Consider the following 18,161-nt stretch of genomic DNA (forward strand, 5'->3'; position numbering starts at 1 on the left):
TCTCCACCTTTGGGCTATTGCAAATAATGCTGCGGTGAACATGGGTCTACAAATATCAGTTTGTGTCCCTGCTTTCAACAGTTTTCAGTATATATCTAGAGCAGGAGCATATGATAGTTCTATATTTAATATTTTAAGGAAATGCCATTCTGTTTTATCCTGATATTCTTAAAATTCACTTTTTACATGCAGTTTGAAATATATCTTTTACAAGGGTTGTGCTGTTGCATAGAACTTCATCTGGAATTTTAAAATTTCAAAATTACTTTTAAATAACCAAAAAGACATTTTGGAAACAAATTTGATATTATAATGAAAGAATAATTTTTAAACTATTTTCAGTTTCTCCTATGAGATTACCCATTAAGAGTTCAGAGCAATATTTCCAATAAATCATAGAAATAGTATCACTTCTGTTTCACCATCTGCACTTGTAGATTCAGGCAAAATATATTTCCAACAGGCTGCTCACAGCACACATACCCACTTCCAGGTGAATCTGGGATTCACCTGGAAGTGTAACTTATTCTCGGGTCACTTCCTTTTCTTATCAGTGTCTGACAAGATTCTAATCAAAATCTTGGTGACAATTCACTGCAGGAATCAGACAATCACATATTAAAATTAGGAGAGTAAAACTACTCAAAATTTCTGGAACATCATAGGCTGCCTCGCTGTTTCAGATACTGTTATTTTTAAGTTATTCCTTGTCCTCCTTCAAAATTAAAGCTCCTTTGTTCAATATTTTCTTGACCCCACTCTTCCGGCCACAGATCCTCTGTTAAATGATCATTTATCTCGGCTCCCTGCCTGCTTCCTCCATAATCACCTCTAACATTCCAAGATCAGCTGGAACTTGGCATTCTTACCATGCAAGGCCGGATTTGACACAGAAATACACGAATATCCTTTTTCAATGCCACCTGCTTTTTTCCCCACCTCCCACATAGCTGCAAGTTTCTATATTCTCCCCAGACCAAAGTAGCCACTCAATCCAGATCTCAATTATTCTTAATTGTCACAACATGTGCTCTAGTTTGGAGTTTGAAATACTTCATTTCCCAGGTAACTGCAGATGGATTAGGACTCTTGCAACATTTTACTGCAGAAAATGGAGACAACTTTCAGACGATCCATTGTTCACTTTCTCTCTCTCTGTCAATACCTATGAGACGTATGTTCCATTACATGGTGGTTTTCAAACTTGTGAAAGCATCAGATTTTACCAGGAGGGTTTGTTAGAACACAGATTGCCGGGCCCTTCTCCCAGGGTTTCTCATTTAACAGGTCTGGGAAGGAGCCTGAGAATCTGCATCTCGAATAAGCTCTCAGTGCTGCGACTGCTACGCTGGTCCAGGGACTACTCTTTGAGATCCATTGGCCGAGGCCTACAATGGGTGAGGCTTTGGATCAGGAACACTGTGAGGTGGCGGCCTGTGGAGCGCAGCAAGCTTAAAATGTAAGCAAATACATGTAAATGCACAGGCTCTAACAAAGAAGGCAACTTTCATTTGCTTATTTAAAGTAATAAGATATTTTTCCAATAAACATCCACCTTGAAAAAGAGAACACTAATATGTATATACCTGTTTTAAGTTAGTAATAGTGGATGATGTATGTCCATTTACTCCTCTCTATTTGAAAGAAACCATTTTACTCTCATTCCTATCTCATCAATAGTGAAGACTAATATAATGATATAAAAGGTTTTGCAGTGTGCTGTTTTGCAACTTACATGAATTCCCCAAAAGGTCTTTAGGGCAAAGAAAAAGGACAGTCGAGGAACAAAGTAAAGGACTGCTACAAAACCCCAACATCCACAAGAAAGAGAAACATTTCAGCAAAAGAGTCATTGAAATCAACGTTAACATTACAAAGACCTCTCATTACCATGGTTTCCTCATCAATGTGCTGACATGAATCAATTGTATATTCGGATGTAAAGTTATATGAAATTACATATCAAAAAAGATGAACTGTAAAACTAAATAAAATAAATCCCTTTAAAACAGGATATAAAAAGCAGGCAGAGGATTTGAAGATGGCAACGTAGGTAAATGCCTGTACTCACCACATCCCACAACCACATCAAAATTACAAATAAAATACAGAATCATCATCTAGAACCGCCGGAAAGCTGTCTGAATGGAAGCCCTACAACTAGAAAAGTAAAGAACAAAGCATATGGGGCACGGCTACAGTGTTTTGGACAGGTCCAAGCCTTGGCCTGAGGAGAGGGCATAGTCCTCTCATTGCCACGTGCAAGTCCCAGCTTGAAGGGCAGAGCCCTCCCAGCACAATTATAGCCAACAGCTGTAGTTGTAAGCTTGAACCTATGGTCCGAACACGTGGCCCATGTGCCTGAGTGATGTGGGCTTGGTAGAGTTCAGGTGCATGTAGTTGAGTAGGATTGAAACCTATGAGAATGCTGTAAACATCTTGATCACGCCCTTACTTTGCCTTGTGGCATGTGCTATAAATAAAGACATGGCTTGTGGGCACTGGTGCTGTCCATCAGAGGGGCAGCGTCCCACTGAGACCCAGCTTCATTCTCTTGTCTGTCTTTTCTAAGCCTTTCATGGCCCCCACTCAGGGTCACTGAACCAGGCTGAGCTGGCATTGAGTATGCCATGGCCGTGCCGGCTCCCCACAAAAGCACACAGACTGGTAGGAGGTGTGGAAGCACAGAACAAGCTCCTCTGGCACCCATGTGTGCCTCTTTTTCAATTGGGAGGGAGATCCTCTCTGTGGAGGCTTCCAGGAGGAGCGAGGGGTCCCAGCCCCACACCAGACCCCCTGCCCAGGGTCCCAAAGCTGGGAAAAGAAGTCCCTAGGGCAGAAAGAACTACAGGCTATAAAAACCAGTGCAGATTGGGGCTCAATGACACACAGGCTGCTGGAGACCCAGCTGTTCCTCTTAAAAGGCCAGCACCACAAACAACTTACAAGATGCAGAGTCCTCTGAGCTCCAGCACCAGGGTGAGGCTCTGGAGAACACAGACACATATGAGTAGGAACTGGATGGTCTGGCATCTGGGCATAAACTTGGAGGTGGCTTTCTCCCAGAGAGAGGTACTTGCAGGGATCATTGTTTCTATTCTGGGACCTCCTGAGTTTCAGGGTGAACTGGCAGCCATTTCTGTTTGCTCCACCCTGGTGATTCCCTAAGACCCTGCCTCATCCAATTTACAACCCCACCAAAGCTGTGTGCAGCAGCTTTTGCATATGAATGACCTTTCCTTGCTCAGGGTAAAATCTTTCAAACAAGCTGCAGCTGGGTCAAAGATTTCCAAACCTATCAATAAAAGATCCAAGACCCAGAACCAGCACGCCTTGCTTCATAGCTGGGCCTCATCAGGGTACTTTCAAAAAAGAGAAGGAATTTTCAGATCTCTCTGTAGCTCCTGTTGGGTGGCCCCAGGCAGTGGCTGACTTTGCACCTACCTGGAGACCCAAGAGCTAGTGTACCCAATGGTCAGTGTCAGACCATACCAGGTTACAAACCTACACATCCATAAGTGACACACTGAAGGGGCAGACTCAGTGAGCACCAAAGCCCCACTGAAGCAAGTCCTGCTCCATAGGGTGTCTGATGCACAGCAGCTCTCCCACTGTAGTCCCAGCTGGTCTGCACAGCCAATTAGCCTGGAGGTCAATTCCTCCCAGTGACACCAACAGCAATCAACTATAACAAAACTGTGTTCACAGCCCACAAAGGGGTGCACCTAGAGCTCTCAGCTCAGGTGACCGGGGAGGCTGAGCCACTGGGTTCTATAGAACACCTACTACACAAGACCAACTCAAGGAGACATAGCAGCTCTACCCAATACATAGAAACAAACACAGGGAAGCAGCCAAAATGCAGAGACAAAGAAACATGTCACAAATGAAAAAAATGGAAGAAAGCAAACTACTGGATAGACTTCAAAATGACGGTTATAAGGTGACTCAAGAATCTTCTAGAAACCTCCAAAAAGATGGAAACATCAGTGATGAGAGAGAATCATTGATTGGCTGTCTCCTGCACACCCCCTATTAAAAATCAAGCCCACAACCTGGGCCTGTGTCCCGACCGGTAATCGAACTGTGACCTCCTGGTTCATAGGTCCACACTCAACCACTGAGCCATGCTAGCGAGGCTGATTGGTTATTTTGAAAAAGCTCCTGGTCATAACCCTGGAGGAACAAAGAGCTCTCTCTCTCTCTCTTTCTGTGACCCACACTTGCCCTCGTGGCGAATTGCTGGGGCCACAAAGAACTAAGCTTTAATATGAAGCAGAAACTCTGGACACTGGCCTTTGTTTTGGCCTTGATGAAGACCAGATTGGACTTTTTCCATGGCAGGACAGACAGAGACGGAACATTGGGAACCCAGGAGGGGAACTCCTTTGATTTTGCATCACAAATAAATCTTGCCACATCACAATCTCCCGTGCATGGGTCCTTGGAATGCTTTCCTCGCAACCCCATGGAAGAGACTAATTTCCACAGGGAAGGTAACTAGTTTTGAGTCTTTGGGCATGTTGAGTCACTAGCCTCATAGTTTGTTCTTATGCAAAATGAGAATAATAATACTTGCTCTTTTCCTACCACTCAGGTGCTCTTAATGACTGCATGGGGGTAAATTTAAATAAATAATAGTGCTTCACAAGTATAAATTCCATATATATATATACATATATATTCACTCTTACTGAATTCTAGAGGCAGCATTATAGCAAAACTCTATTTTACTCAAGAGTAATATTGGAAGAGAAAATTACAGAGAATGTCTAGATTGCTATTGCAGGTTAGGGCTAAGAATCATGAAAACCTAGACCTATGAAAGACCATATTGAGCAGGGGTTAGGAAGGAAACAAAATCCTCTCTAGAATCTGTGAACATAAAGGAATTTAATTCCAGACAAGTAAGCTCTTGACAGAATCCCCTGAAGGTCTGGAGAAGTGGGCTCAGATTGGACCTCCATGAATGAGCCCAGAACACCACAGCTGAGGAGAGCTATTTGCCTCCACCACACTCAGAAAGGTGAGAGCTCAAGAAGGAGCCCCTGGAGTCAAAACCACACCATCCTAGTTGAAGACGAAGGGAATGTAATCTGAAAGCAGGGGGCAGCCACTATCACCATTGGCTCTCTCTACTCATGAAAGATTACAGAAGATAACACTTCTTCAATATCTCACTCATCTGCAGAAACAACCCAAAGGATGCTGAAAGGTAGCCTCGTTCACATTTCTGCCTTCCAAATCTCATATGAGTGCACTGAATACTGGTGGAGCTTAATTGGCAGCCAAAATATTGCATGCCTCAAGGAAGTCTAGCAAGTGTAGCTTTAGATTTCCAGACTCTGTGTTACATAAAGTCCCACTAAGAGGATGTGGGAATAGATGCTACGTAAGACTCAACCATCTCCTAGACAGCACACCTAAGAAAACATCATGGTTAACACCCTTCATTTTTATTTTTTAAATTGACTAGACCACTAGCTGACTTGCTCTGTGGTCTTCCATCTCCTTTTTGAGCTCCTATGGCCCATTCTATAAAATTACTCAAATTAACTTCTCCTTACCTAACTCATAAACAAGTTCCTAAAATCAGAAGCTTTTAACAGAAAACTAATCTCTTAGATATTAATGTTATACATTGATATCCACCATGACTAGTTCAGGGAAAAGTGTTTTCCTTACTAGGTAATCCATTCTCATTGAACTTGCTCATAAAATTTCAATGCAGTGAAAAGAAACAAAACATGAAGCCAATATTATTAACTAAAAAAGCCCTTGAAATTAAAAACATATGTAGGATGCTTTTCATTCTGTTTTAGTAGTATTTTTATTTTATGTGATCATCTGTTTCCCCATTCACAATAATTGAGTTTCTTGATAAATGTATAGATTTAGTTGACCTCAATTAATACATATACCTATATACCTAAGAGTTTGTTCAATACAGAGTTTCATAATTTCCAAAAATTGAAATTAAGATGTGAAGAAGATAATGAAATCAAATAACAAAACTTATAGAGCTCAGAAGGGAATCAGAAAGATTCTTAAGCAGTCTAGGCTTCTTCTTATCCTGTTTCAGTTTTTTTTTTACAGAAACTGATGGCTTTCTTAGGATCTCACGTATGACTGATCTCAAAAATGTGTCTCACCTGTGTTCCTTTCCCTACTGATACATAGGGACACATGGCTCTGACTGGGGGGTCAGACCTGCGTAGATGGAGAAAGGGAGCGTTATGAAATCTGTCTGAGCAGATGGAATTTATGACATGATCTGAAAAGGCTGCGTGAACCTAATATTAGCTCAGGCAGCAGGAAAACTAACGTTTTCAGTTACCAAGGATTTGTTATTTATGAGAGATCCATAGCGTTAGCCAGCAATTCACAATCAATGCCACTCCATTTTCTGCTGGCATTCCCTGTTCGTGATAACATGAAACGATCCCGATAAAGCAATATTTAACTACAGGTTACTAAGTGCAACATAAAAAAAAGCAAAATGTCCCCGTCCCATTTAAATGTCATGGCAGGTAAACATAATTTGAAACTACTTATTGATAGGTTAAACTTTCAAGGCAAGTATTAGAGATATGCTAATAGGCAGAGCAAATTATCCTAATGCACCGCAGATGGGGATAGCAAAGTCAGGCAAGATAACAGAGAAAACTTATGAGAGAAAAATACAGTGCAGAAACAGCCCTCAAATAGTCTGCTTGTCTGTGCCCATAACAGCCTACCTGCACGACATTTCCTTACTAAATTACTAGAGCTTTAACTCTTTCCTCCTTTGGGGCATTCATTACACCTGCCTCACTTCTCAGACTTCATCTTAGGACAGATAAGGGCCAATTCAAGTGCCTTCTAAACAGAAAATAAGTCAGCTTTGTTGATACTGTTCAAGAGGGTTCATCCAGCAATAACTGAAATGCTTTAGGCTAAAGAGGGTTTGTTTTCTCTGAAAATAAAAGTAGCTTTATTAGATAAAAAACAGGCAAAACTTGCTCAATGGAGTTGTAAGTTGGGATAATTGTTACCCAAGGTGGTGAGGGGGGTGTAGGGACTGAAACAAAGCACCCAGGGACATGAGGGGCTGGCACTGCTGTTCCTTGCTCTGTAGCTGCTTCCAGATGAATTTGTTTTGTGAAAATAGATTCAGCTGGACACAAGATTTGTGTGTTTTCCTGAACACATGTTACACTCTGATAGAAGCTTAAAAGAGCTTTATTTGGAAGAATAATACTCTCATATTTAGGTGACAGATATTACTGCCAATGAGAAAGTCACTACATCTCTTTGGAAAAGAAAAATGGACTATCTGGGCATATTCAAGTGGCATTTTGAGGGCACCTGCCAGCCTTCCCGTCTAAAAACCTGTGGGGGCCCCATCCAGATCCAGCACTTGCCAACCAAAGCTGCTTCTTCCCTACCTCACAAAACCTTTTCAAAGAGAACACTGCTGAATGCCCACCTCATCAACACTTCCCCTCTGCCTCCTCAGCAATCTTGTCATCATCATGTTGGAAACCGTAACTGCAGGTTCTATGCAATACAGAAGTTCTACCTATGCTTTTGTGTAGGATACTGGGAAACATGCACTAGGCTAGCATGCTTTTAGTATTATTATCACCTGTTTTAGCTGTGGGGCGGAGGGAAGGGGGAGTGGTTGAGAGGGAGGAGGGAGTTACTTGTTTTAAAACCACAGGGCATCATTGCAAATGAGCCAGGCTAGCAATTATGTTTTGAATGTTAGATTATGCTTGCAAGGCAGGTTGTACGATGTAAGATTTATATATGTATCAATTCTTGCTAAATTACAAGAGGTTTTGTTCATCCTTACAGAAATCATACTTGTGTACTTGCTGTGTGTGTGTGTGTGTGTGTACACATATATATATATTATTTTACTAAGTGGAAATAAAACTTTGGATGCTTTGTAAACTGACTTGTTTTTTTGGGATTCACTATTCTCTCAAACACCTGGATTTTTTAAAAAAGAAGGAATTGTTCTTTTTTAAATACAAAATTTGAAAATCAAAGCATACCTTAAAGGAAATGGAAGGAAGGTCTGGGTCTCCTACTTACAGAACAGAAGAGTCCTCTAATACATGCTGACCACTTTGAGATAAAACTCATGGCCCTGTAACTACAGGGGAGACAATAACTTCTTAAAACGTGTTTTATTGAGGGCTTCCTGTATGTCAGACATTAGACAAAGCCATGTATAAGCCTTCCCTCACTTGACCTTAACAGCTGTTTTGTGCAGCAGGAAATATTACAATGCTCACATTACCGATGAGGAAAGCGAGGTTGCGATGCATTTAGTAACTTGCCACAGTGAGATCTGAATTTGGAGGGCGAGAGTGGAGAAAAAGAAAGGACAGAGGAGAAGTCTCCCAAGCTCCAGAGGTTGTTGAACAAAGAGACAGGGTTCTCGGATGTTAAATAGGGCGAATCAGGTGTTGGGCAGCCACTGTATGGTTTCTGTCCTTCCTCTTGCCCTCCATGTCCTCTCCAATACAGAGCAAGGCCAAACACCAGAAACTAGAGGGGACCACAATCCCAAGCTCCCTAAACTGATTTGGAGAAAGTAAGCCTTTCCTTTGTCTGTTTCCCATAATGGTCACAGACCTTTACACACACCTCTGACCTCCAGAGCTTGTTAATACGCAAATGCCAAATAAAAGCAAGAATCAAGTGGCATCCTTTGAAATCACCAGTGGAACAGGGAGCCATAATAGGTCAGTCCTTTATCGGCTGACCAAGTTCTGGAGTTCAAGGTTTGGCCTTCCTATTCAGACACTGAAATACTTCCATATGCCCCCACAGAATCTGGGGGCCCCCAGACCTCTCCATGGATCAGGCAAAAGCAAAGTTAATGCCTAGCAATGGTGCAACACGGTATCTTCAGAACCCTGCTCCAGCTCCACCACCCACCTGCTATTTGTTGTGATGGGCTAGTTCCTATGGCAAAGCTTCTGAATACCAATCTTAGAGTCCAGAGCCTCACCATGACATTGGTAGATAGCCAACAGATTATGCAGGGCACTGCAAGTCTGGGTGACATCTTCCATCCCATAGGGTGTTCAGGACAATGGGACTGACTGGTAATTATAGTGCTTTAATCACCCAAGGAACAAGAGATAATCTCTTTACAATACTAAATGGCTCCAAACTCATCATGTTCAAATGTACCATTATGCATTCTAATGGACTATTGAGAATCTGCTTAATGAGTTTGCTCAGCCTTCCTGTTAAAGAACAGAGAGCAGGGTTCTACATTTTTAAGTGAGATGAGATATTTGAGAGTTTTCAAAGCTATTTCCAGAATTTACTTTTCTTCTAGACAAACAGGTGCAGAGATACCCCAGTAGCAGGTATTTTCCAAAGTCAGGGTCAAAAGGCCTCCCCTGCAGACCAGACAGAAAATCAGACTAGACAGCCTCTCAAAAATCTTCCTTTCTTTGCCTTTCTTACACTCCCACTAGAGGCAGGTGAAAATGCTGAAAATTTTTCATTGCACATAAGAAATTCAAAAGAAATGTATAAAGGTGAAGTAAGCCAGCTTGAGCATCAGAGATAGGACTGTCCAGTATTATGTCACTGAGGTCTTTCTACCTCGTAGGTAGCAACTGGATGACTTTCTCAAAATGCAAACACGGAGATAAAATAAAATTCCAAAACCAGCGAAAATGTACACAGGCCAACAACATTGCGCTGTGCGTCGCACTTTTCAAATTCTTTCAAAAATCTTATCTCAGTGGTTTCAAAGTGTGGTTCCTCAAGCCAGCAGCAGCAGCCACACTCAAAACCTAATGAGAAAAACAGATCCCCAGGTCCCACCTCCAACCTTCTGAATCAGAAACTGAGGGTGGGACTCAGCAATCTGACTCTTCCCAAGCCCTCCAGATGTCCCTGATGCACATCCAAGTGTTAGAACTGCTTTATCCTTCAGCTTCTCCCAACTATTAGATGAAATAGGTAGGGAATGTGGCATTCTCGGTTTGCACAAGAGGCAGCAAAGATTCAGAGAAGTTAACTGATTAACCTAAAGTCACACAGCTGACTGACAAAAGAACCAGTAGGTTAACCCTGGCCTTTCGACTCTCCTTTGTCTTCTGCACAGACTCACTAAGATGCAATATAATTACCCAGGTCACCTAAACTGGCTTGATTCTAGAAGGGCAAATATGGGCTGGGAAGAGGAGAGGGGTGACCCCTGGGGACAATACAGGCCACCCAGGAAAGCCAGGGTCCCTCTCAGTCCACAGATGACCATGGAGGCCAACAGAGCCAAGAAACTTGCAGGATAATTCATCATATTCCAGATAATTTGACTTCTGGGTGCAGTCTGGGTTCTTCCCTATAAAAGGCCAGAGAGTTACTGCTCAGAGCGAGTCTCACCTTCAGGTGGTGTTTGACTAGTGACCTCTCCATTACTCACTGCACCACTATATCACTGGTGTTGTTGATAATTTTCTGTCTCCTCTAACTAGCCTGTAAGGTCTGTACCAGCTGGGGTTTTGTCCACTTTCCTCACCATCCCCCAGAATCTAATGCAGGGCCTGGCATCAGTAGGTGAAGAACCTACTGACCTACACATATATGTGACAGGAATGAAAATAATAATCTACCTGGACCAATCAAAATATGGTTCCATAGAAGACTTTCATTTTCAAAGTGACACTGGATATTTTCTTCCAAATAAGACATTCTGGAGTGTGGGGCATGGATACTGTGTTTTAGGCAGGTTTAAGCCTTGGGCCAAGGAGAGGGCACAGTGCTCTCATTGCCACGTGCAAGTCCCAGCTTGGAGGGCAGAGCCCTCCCAGCACAATTATAGCCAACAGCTGTAGTTGTAAGCTTGAACCTGTGGTCCGAACACGTGGCCCCACGTGCCTGAGTGGTAGAGTTCAGGTGCATGTAGTTGAGTAGGATTGAAACCGAATGTTGTAAACATCTTGATCACGTAGATGCCCCTACTTTGCCTCGTGGCATCTGCTATAAAATAAAGACACAGCTTGTGGGCACTGGCATTGTCCATCAGAGGGGCAGCGTCCCACCGAGACCCAGTTTTCATTCTCTTGTCTGTCTTTTCTAAGCCTTTCATCACCCCCACTCAGGGTCACTGAACCAGGCTGAGCTGGCATGAGTATGCCATGGCCGTGCCGGCACCCCACAATAGAGAATTATTTAAAATATAGTTTAAAATTATCATCGTGAATAAATCCCTGAGACGATGCTGGAATACCTTTTTTATTCTGTACTGTCTATCTCTTCCTTCTGCCCTTCATTCTTTTTCAGTAAATCCATCATCGCATTAACTCTCTATTTGAAGATCTCAAGATGGGCTAGCCTGTTTTGTTATTGAATTTTCTTTTTTGCTGTCTTCCCCTGACACAAAGCATTTACTCTGAGACTAAACTTGTTTAGATTCTATTCCATTTACAAAACATCCGGTCATTAGACTGGACCAGAAAGAGAAAAGTGTAAAGCCCACAGTGAAAGGATGCATGTTTACATCCTGGTGCACAGAAGTCTGTAATTGGCATGAGTTTTCAAGGAAGCTGTGACTCCGACTCCAAGTTCCATTTGCACTTCCAACTGGACAAAATAGACACACAGACCCACTCAGCTAAGTAATTGGATTCGCTACCTGTAATATTTAAATTGTTTTCAGACACTGGGAAATGGTTTAAGAAGATTAAAGAAAAATACCCTGGAGGATAATAGGCTATAATTTACTAGGTGGGAAAGACTTTCAACAAGAAATACGCCTCATTTTCCTATAATTCTTCCTGTTTAAAGAGATGTCTTAGTCATTTGGACCTAAATTTCCTTAGATTCTGGAAGCTAGGTTTGTGTTCTTGTCAAAGCTCTTGAATGACACCCAGGACACCAAATTGATACTCTAAGGTCCCCCATCTGAAGATTCCCGTGTTTTCAGCAAGATTAATTTAAATGCTTGAAGGCAATTAGGCGGTGGCGGTGGGGAGATAACTTGAAATCCTAGGGTCCAAGGCTCATGTGAAACACTGCGGATCTGATAGGAGGCTTCGGCTGAGCTCTGCCAAAGCTGGTAAATGATGTAGGTAAACTGTGGGGGGGGGATGTCTTGACAGATGTGTTTCAAGATAAGGACTGCAGCCAGTTCCTTTCTCAAACACTAGCCCTCCCTATCGCCGCAGGCCCACTGAGCCCGGCCAGACCCCTCCCTCAGTGCCCCTGCTCTGCTCTCTACCCCTCCCCAGGTGCGTCCTCCCCAGCCCTTCTCAGGCCCTTCACTCGGGAGCCAGGAGCTGAAGTTTGGCATCAGCGACCACCTGTCGGCTGGACCGCGGTGTCCCGCGCCATGTGGGCTCCCCGGGAAGCGCTGGGAGGGTTAGCGGTCACTGAACAGTTTCGGACGTCGAGGCTGTTCCTTTATGGCAAGAGGGCAAGGAGGGAACAGCGGAGCGTCTGCGGACGGAGAAGGGCGCGTCTAGTTCACACACGGGCGCTGCCCAGCCGCTCCCAACTTCACACTGCCCACTTTTCAAACTCTCAGGACCCGCCACGAGGCAAAGCTTGCCCCTCCTGCTCCACTGGGGTGCCGGCCAGACCCAGTTCGGATGGCAGGTCCTGAGCCCCTAGAACCCAGGAGCGCGCGAAAAGCCCCTGTCCTTTGCTCCCCGCCTCGGCAGCCGTCCACGCGTGCCCCGAGGCCGCCCCCGCGGGCTCCCCGGGCGCCCATTGCATAACGCGCCCCTCGCCCCACCCCCACCCCGCCCACCCCACCGCCCTGCCCAGTGCCCCCGCCAGCGCCCCAGCCCGATCCCCCAATACTTACATCATCCCACTTGACGAATTTGGTGCCCTTCTTGAGGCTGTCGGACACACACACGGGCTTGAGTTGCAAAGCGTGCACTCCGGGCTGAGCCCCGGCCATCTGGGCTCATCGGGGCTCCGGGCGGCCCGGGCGATCGCGGCAGGGACGGGGCGCTGGGCACGGGCTCCTCGCTCCGCTCCAGGGGCTCTCGACTCTGTCCCCGCGCCGGCCTCCCGGCCTCCACACCTCGTCCGGCGCGGCTCAGCAAGCGGGGCACGCGGGGGCCAGGCGCCCGGCCATGCCCCGGGCGGGACGCGGGGTCGGGCACCCGCGGTGGCTGCGGAGCTTCCGAGGGCGAGGAGAAGCCGAGCTGGGCAGCGCAGGCTGCCTGCCGCCGCCGGATACCGCTCCTCGGCCGCCGCCGCCTCCGAGCGCACCATTCAGCACATCCTCTATATACAGAGGGAGAGAGCGAGTGACACACGCTCCGCGCCCCCCCTCCCCACCGCCCTGCTCCCTTCCCTCCTCCCTCCGCCCCGCCACCCGCGCGCGCTTGGTCCCTCCTTCCCCTGGCGGCTTCCAGCACAACTTTGCGCGCAGGGTCAGGCGGCGGGAAGCGGGGCCGCAGCGGCACCTGTCGGCTCCTGGGCCGCACTGCAGCCGAAGCCCGCGCCTCCCGCACGCACTGAACTGCCCGCTGCCTGGTGGCAGGGGCGCCCGGGGGTGTCCTGGAGCCCTAAGGTCCCTAGGGTTTTCTGGGGAACTTGAGCGGGAGCCTGCGAGTGTCTTTGGATCTAAACTGAGTGGGAAAGGGAGCCTGCGTGAGGGATCAGAGAGGCAAACCGCGGCTTTCCCCTCTAGCTGGAGCTCTCCAGCAGCAGCCGCAAACCCTCTTTTTGAAAAGACAATTATTATTTATCAGTAGAGAAGAGAGGGATTGAGAGGCTTGGAGTGAGAGCTCTTTGGGGAAACCTCTCCGCCCCTGAGAGTTTGCAGCGCGCTGGTTTTGAAGCCCTGGTATGCGGTTAAGTCCTGCTTTTGAGATAGTAATGCCTGTCCTCAGAGAAGCTATGGTTTTATTTCCCAGGGAGACACAAGGCCCCATCGTGTGTGTGTGTGTGTGTGTGTGTGTGTGTGTGTGTGTGTCTGTGTGTGTAAGTGTGGGGGGTGCGGGGGAGGGAGTGGCAGAGAGAGAGAGAGAAGTGTTTTACCAATAGAAACTTGCTCATTTAGGAACATAGGTCTAAGAATGTTTGTCTTCACTCATTCAACAAACATTTCTCATTTCTTTTTTTCTAAAAGAAAAGGATAACCCCATCAGAATGGATAAAATTTAAAAGACTGATAATACCAGTGTTTGAGAGGAGATGGAGTAACTGGAAATCCCATCCATTGATGGAGAGAGTATAAAATGATAAAGCCACTTTGAAGAACGCTGTCTTTTAAAGTTAAACATTTACTTATGATAAAACCCAGAACTTCCATCCCTAAGTATTTATCCAAGAGAAAAGAAAGCCTATGTTTATCCCGACTTGTGCAGCAATGTGCATAGCTTTCCCCATAATAGTCAAAACTGGAAATCACAAATATCAATCAACAGATGAATGAATAATTGTGGTATGCCCAAACAATGGAATACTATTCAGCAATAAAAAAAATGGACATGCTACCTAGTGAAAGAAGCTGGACAAAATAGACTACATACTGCATGATTCCATTAGAAGAATTCTAAAATAGGCAAACTAGTCTATGTTGACTAAAGCACATCCATGGTCGCCTGAGGCCAGGAGTGGGCAGGGATTGACCGGGAAAGGGCACCAGAGAACTTTTAGGGGTGATAGAAATTATCTTTATTATGTATCAAAACTTAAGGAACTGTCTGTCTAAGAGTAATGAATTTTATTGTAAGTAAATTATATCTCAATGAAGTTGTTCTTTGTAAAAGAAGAAACAAAATGAACAAAGAAAGAATGAAACATTCCTTTCTCTCACTAGTATGTATATGTTCTTCCTGTCTTCTACTCTGGGGCTTCTAAAACCCAATGTTTATCAACTCGGTCAAAATATTACCAAAAAGCCGATGGGGAAAGTGGCTATTCAATATTTTAATGCATTCGAAAAACATTTCTTGATCACCAACTGGCTGATAATTACATGGACAGCCCAGTGAGCACAACCCCTGACTCCTGCTCCTTTGGGGGCCTTGCCTTGTCCTTGGAAGCCACCAGCTACAATGAATCTCTGTAGGAACTGACTTGTTTAATTTGGTCACATGTTCCTAAACTTAAAACTGAGTATACTGCCCACAGACCTAACCAGAGGCCTTGGCTGCCCTCACAGAAGGCACCAGTCACATTCTCTCATCGATTTTCTTTACTTTAGAGGACTGCAACAAAACTCTACTTCCAGGGGTCCTGGCCTTCCCAATTGTTCTTAAAACTGATCCTACCAGAAGTATTTTTTTCTCTTTTCCTTTCTATCTTTCTTCCCCCCACAACTTCTCAGTTATCTACTGGAAAGATTATTGGTCAAATATAGGTATTACCCACCATAGCGGCTTAGGAAGGCAAAACAGACAAGGGATGTGCCCTCTAGAAGAGGAATGTGGAGGATTAGAAATGGGCTCTAGCTAAATGAGAAGGCAGATTGAATCTCTTCCTGGGGGCTTATTGCCTCATTGTTCTCTGTTCCTTTTCCATGTGACCTTGCACTTTTCAACTACACAATGTGTGTGTTTAACCACTCCATTGATGTTGGGCAATATGACTTGCTTTGGCCAATGAGATGTTAGAAAATGTGTCATGAGCAAAGGCTTGAAATACGCTTGTGAGGTTTAGCATATCTTCTCTTCTTGGGTTTCTTGTCATTGCTGTGACATAAACATATCTCAGGGAGCGATACGATGCAGACCTAGGTCCAATCTGCAGTTTGCAGGCAAATCCAACAGAACCTGTCCTAGATCTGCCAGAACCCAGCCAACCTGAAGACTTATGAGCATGACAATAAATACTCATTGCTGAATGACACTGAGCTGAGGGGTCATTTGTTCAACATACCATCATTGTGGCAAGAGCTGGTTGAGTCAGAGCGATACGATGCAGACCTAGGTCCAATCTGCAGTTTGCAGGCAAATCCAACAGAACCTGTCCTAGATCTGCCAGAACCCAGCCAACCTGAAGACTTATGAGCATGACAATAAATGCTCATTGCTGAATGACACTGAGCTGAGGGGTCATTTGTTCAACATACCATCATTGTGGCAAGAGCTGGTTGAGTCATTCATCTAGTATTCTTGATTCTTCCCAGCTGTTGCTGTGAATGTGCATAGAAAGAAGGAGGTTAAAGCTGTATAATTCTCAACAGTGTTTCCCTTCCAGAGAAACAGGGGCTGCTCCAGCTTCTTCTGCCAGCAAGAGGATGCGGTTTGATCCAGGATGACTGCGAGATAAACCCTTTCAAGATGTAGGATGAGGCTTGAGGCAGCTTGGTTCAACTCCCTCATTTTCCACACCTCTGATTAAGGATCCAAGAAAGAAACATTTTTAAAGTGCGGGGATTTTGGCCATGCAAAGGGACATGTAGGAACACCAAAGTTCTGGGAGCCAGGCCTATGATCCATCAAATTCAATGCTCTGTTCTGTTTTCAAAACAATAGAAAGGTCTGTTTTTTGTGAGAGCACAGAATTGCCCTCTGGAATGTCAGCCTCGGGGAGTTGGCAAAGCCAAGCTTTATTGAGTACTCACTAAGCCAGAGCACTAAGCGAAGCACTTCCCAGACATTCAGTAGCATAACTCTTACTATTCAACTGCAATTTCCCACCCTCGTTTTCTTGTAAGCAAACCCTGATTTGGTTCAGGTGGCAATGGTGCATAGGGAAGGTGGCTCCTCCTTTTCAACCTTTTTCATCTCATGGCATGCATATACTAATTACTAAAATTCTGTGGCACACCAAAACATATATATTTTTCCAATCTGACAAAAAACTTAGGTATAATTTAGATGGATTTTTCAAAAATATATTACCCTTTTTGCTCCAAATTGGCTTTTATGAAAATCAAGTGCCTCTCCTTGTATATAAAGATTTCTGGTACCAAGAATTAACCAATCAGACACAACCTTATACGACATGACCAATAAAATGCAACTCTACTAGTATTATGTGACCTATATATGTATAGTGCAAGACAGAGCATTCACACTAGATGGCTATTGTTGAGTTGGCTGTTGTCATTTTTTATTTGACAATCTAAGGGAAAAGAGGTCAATGCCTCTGACTAAATAGTCAGGTATTGCATGTTTTAAAAGTTCTTGCTGCACACCAGTTGAAAACTGCTGGTCTATTTATTGGTCTAAACCAATTATTATACAATCCCTTTCTCTTTTGTCTTTGATTGGTTTAGGAGGTAGTTAGGGGACCCTCATCTAGCCAACAGATTAAAGGAGATGGGGCTTCAGGGAAATTCTCTCTCTCTCTCTCTCTCTCTCTCTCTCTCTCTCTCTCTCTCTCTCTCCTCCGTTTCCCTCTCTGTGTCTCTCTGCCTCCCTCTCTCTCTGTCTGTCTCTCTGTCTCTGTCTCTTTGTGTGTGTGTGTGTGTGTGTGTGTGTGTGTAAAGAAGATAGCCAAATAGAAAGATGCAGAGTCTCTTCATAAGACTGTTAACCTTCTGAACCACCTCTAGACTTCCTGATAAATGAAGCAATAAATGTGTTTATTACTTAAGCCTTATTGTTACTCTCCACTAATTTGGTGGACAATATTATTATCCCCCGTTTTACTAATTATAAAACTGATATGGAAAGGCGAATTGTTTGTTTAAGGTCATACAATTCAGGTCTTGGAACTCTGACTTTAGAATTTATCTCTTGCCTGGCTGGTGTTGCTCAGTGGTTGAGTGTCAACTATGAACCATGAGGTCACAGTTCCATTCCAGGTCAAAGCACGTGCCCAGGTTCCGGGCTTAATACCCAGTAGGGGGGTGCCTGATCCATGATTCTCTCTCATCATTGATGTTTCTATATATCTTCCTCTCCCTTCCTCACTGAAAGTTATAAACCATATTTAAAAAAAAAACAATTTGTCTCTTAATCATGATGCTAGGCACTTCTAGAACTTACAAATCAGATTTGAGTAGTTTAATCACAACATAACATAAATATTCCCAATTCCCCTAGAAAGCTGAATGTGTGGTATGTATCCCAGTCTGTTGTCAGTTCTTTCTTTTTAAAATATTTTTATTGATTTCAGAGAGGAAGGGAGGGGGAGAGAGAGAAACATCAATGATGAGAGAGAATCATTGATCAGTTGCCTCCTGCATGCCCCCTAATGGAGATCAAGCCTGCAACCCAGGCATATGG

The 18,161-nt window shown here is 44.4% G+C and overlaps 1 protein-coding gene across 4 annotated transcripts in view; it reads right to left on the minus strand.

Annotated features, from left to right (window-relative positions):
* The window catches only part of PLCB1 (phospholipase C beta 1), a 625,546-nt gene extending 612,233 nt beyond the window's left edge, over positions 1-13,313 (minus strand). For all 4 annotated transcript variants that reach the window (XM_059705575.1, XM_059705573.1, XM_059705577.1 and 1 more), the window contains exon 1: positions 12,827-13,313. In XM_059705575.1, the coding sequence (XP_059561558.1) occupies positions 12,827-12,925 (99 nt within the window). In that variant the 5' untranslated portion in view covers positions 12,926-13,313. The remainder of the gene's footprint in view (positions 1-12,826) is intronic.
* Between the last annotated feature and the right edge of the window lie 4,848 nt (positions 13,314-18,161).

This window comes from Myotis daubentonii, chromosome 8 (genome assembly GCF_963259705.1).
Source record: "Myotis daubentonii chromosome 8, mMyoDau2.1, whole genome shotgun sequence".
Lineage (NCBI taxonomy): Eukaryota > Metazoa > Chordata > Mammalia > Chiroptera > Vespertilionidae > Myotis > Myotis daubentonii.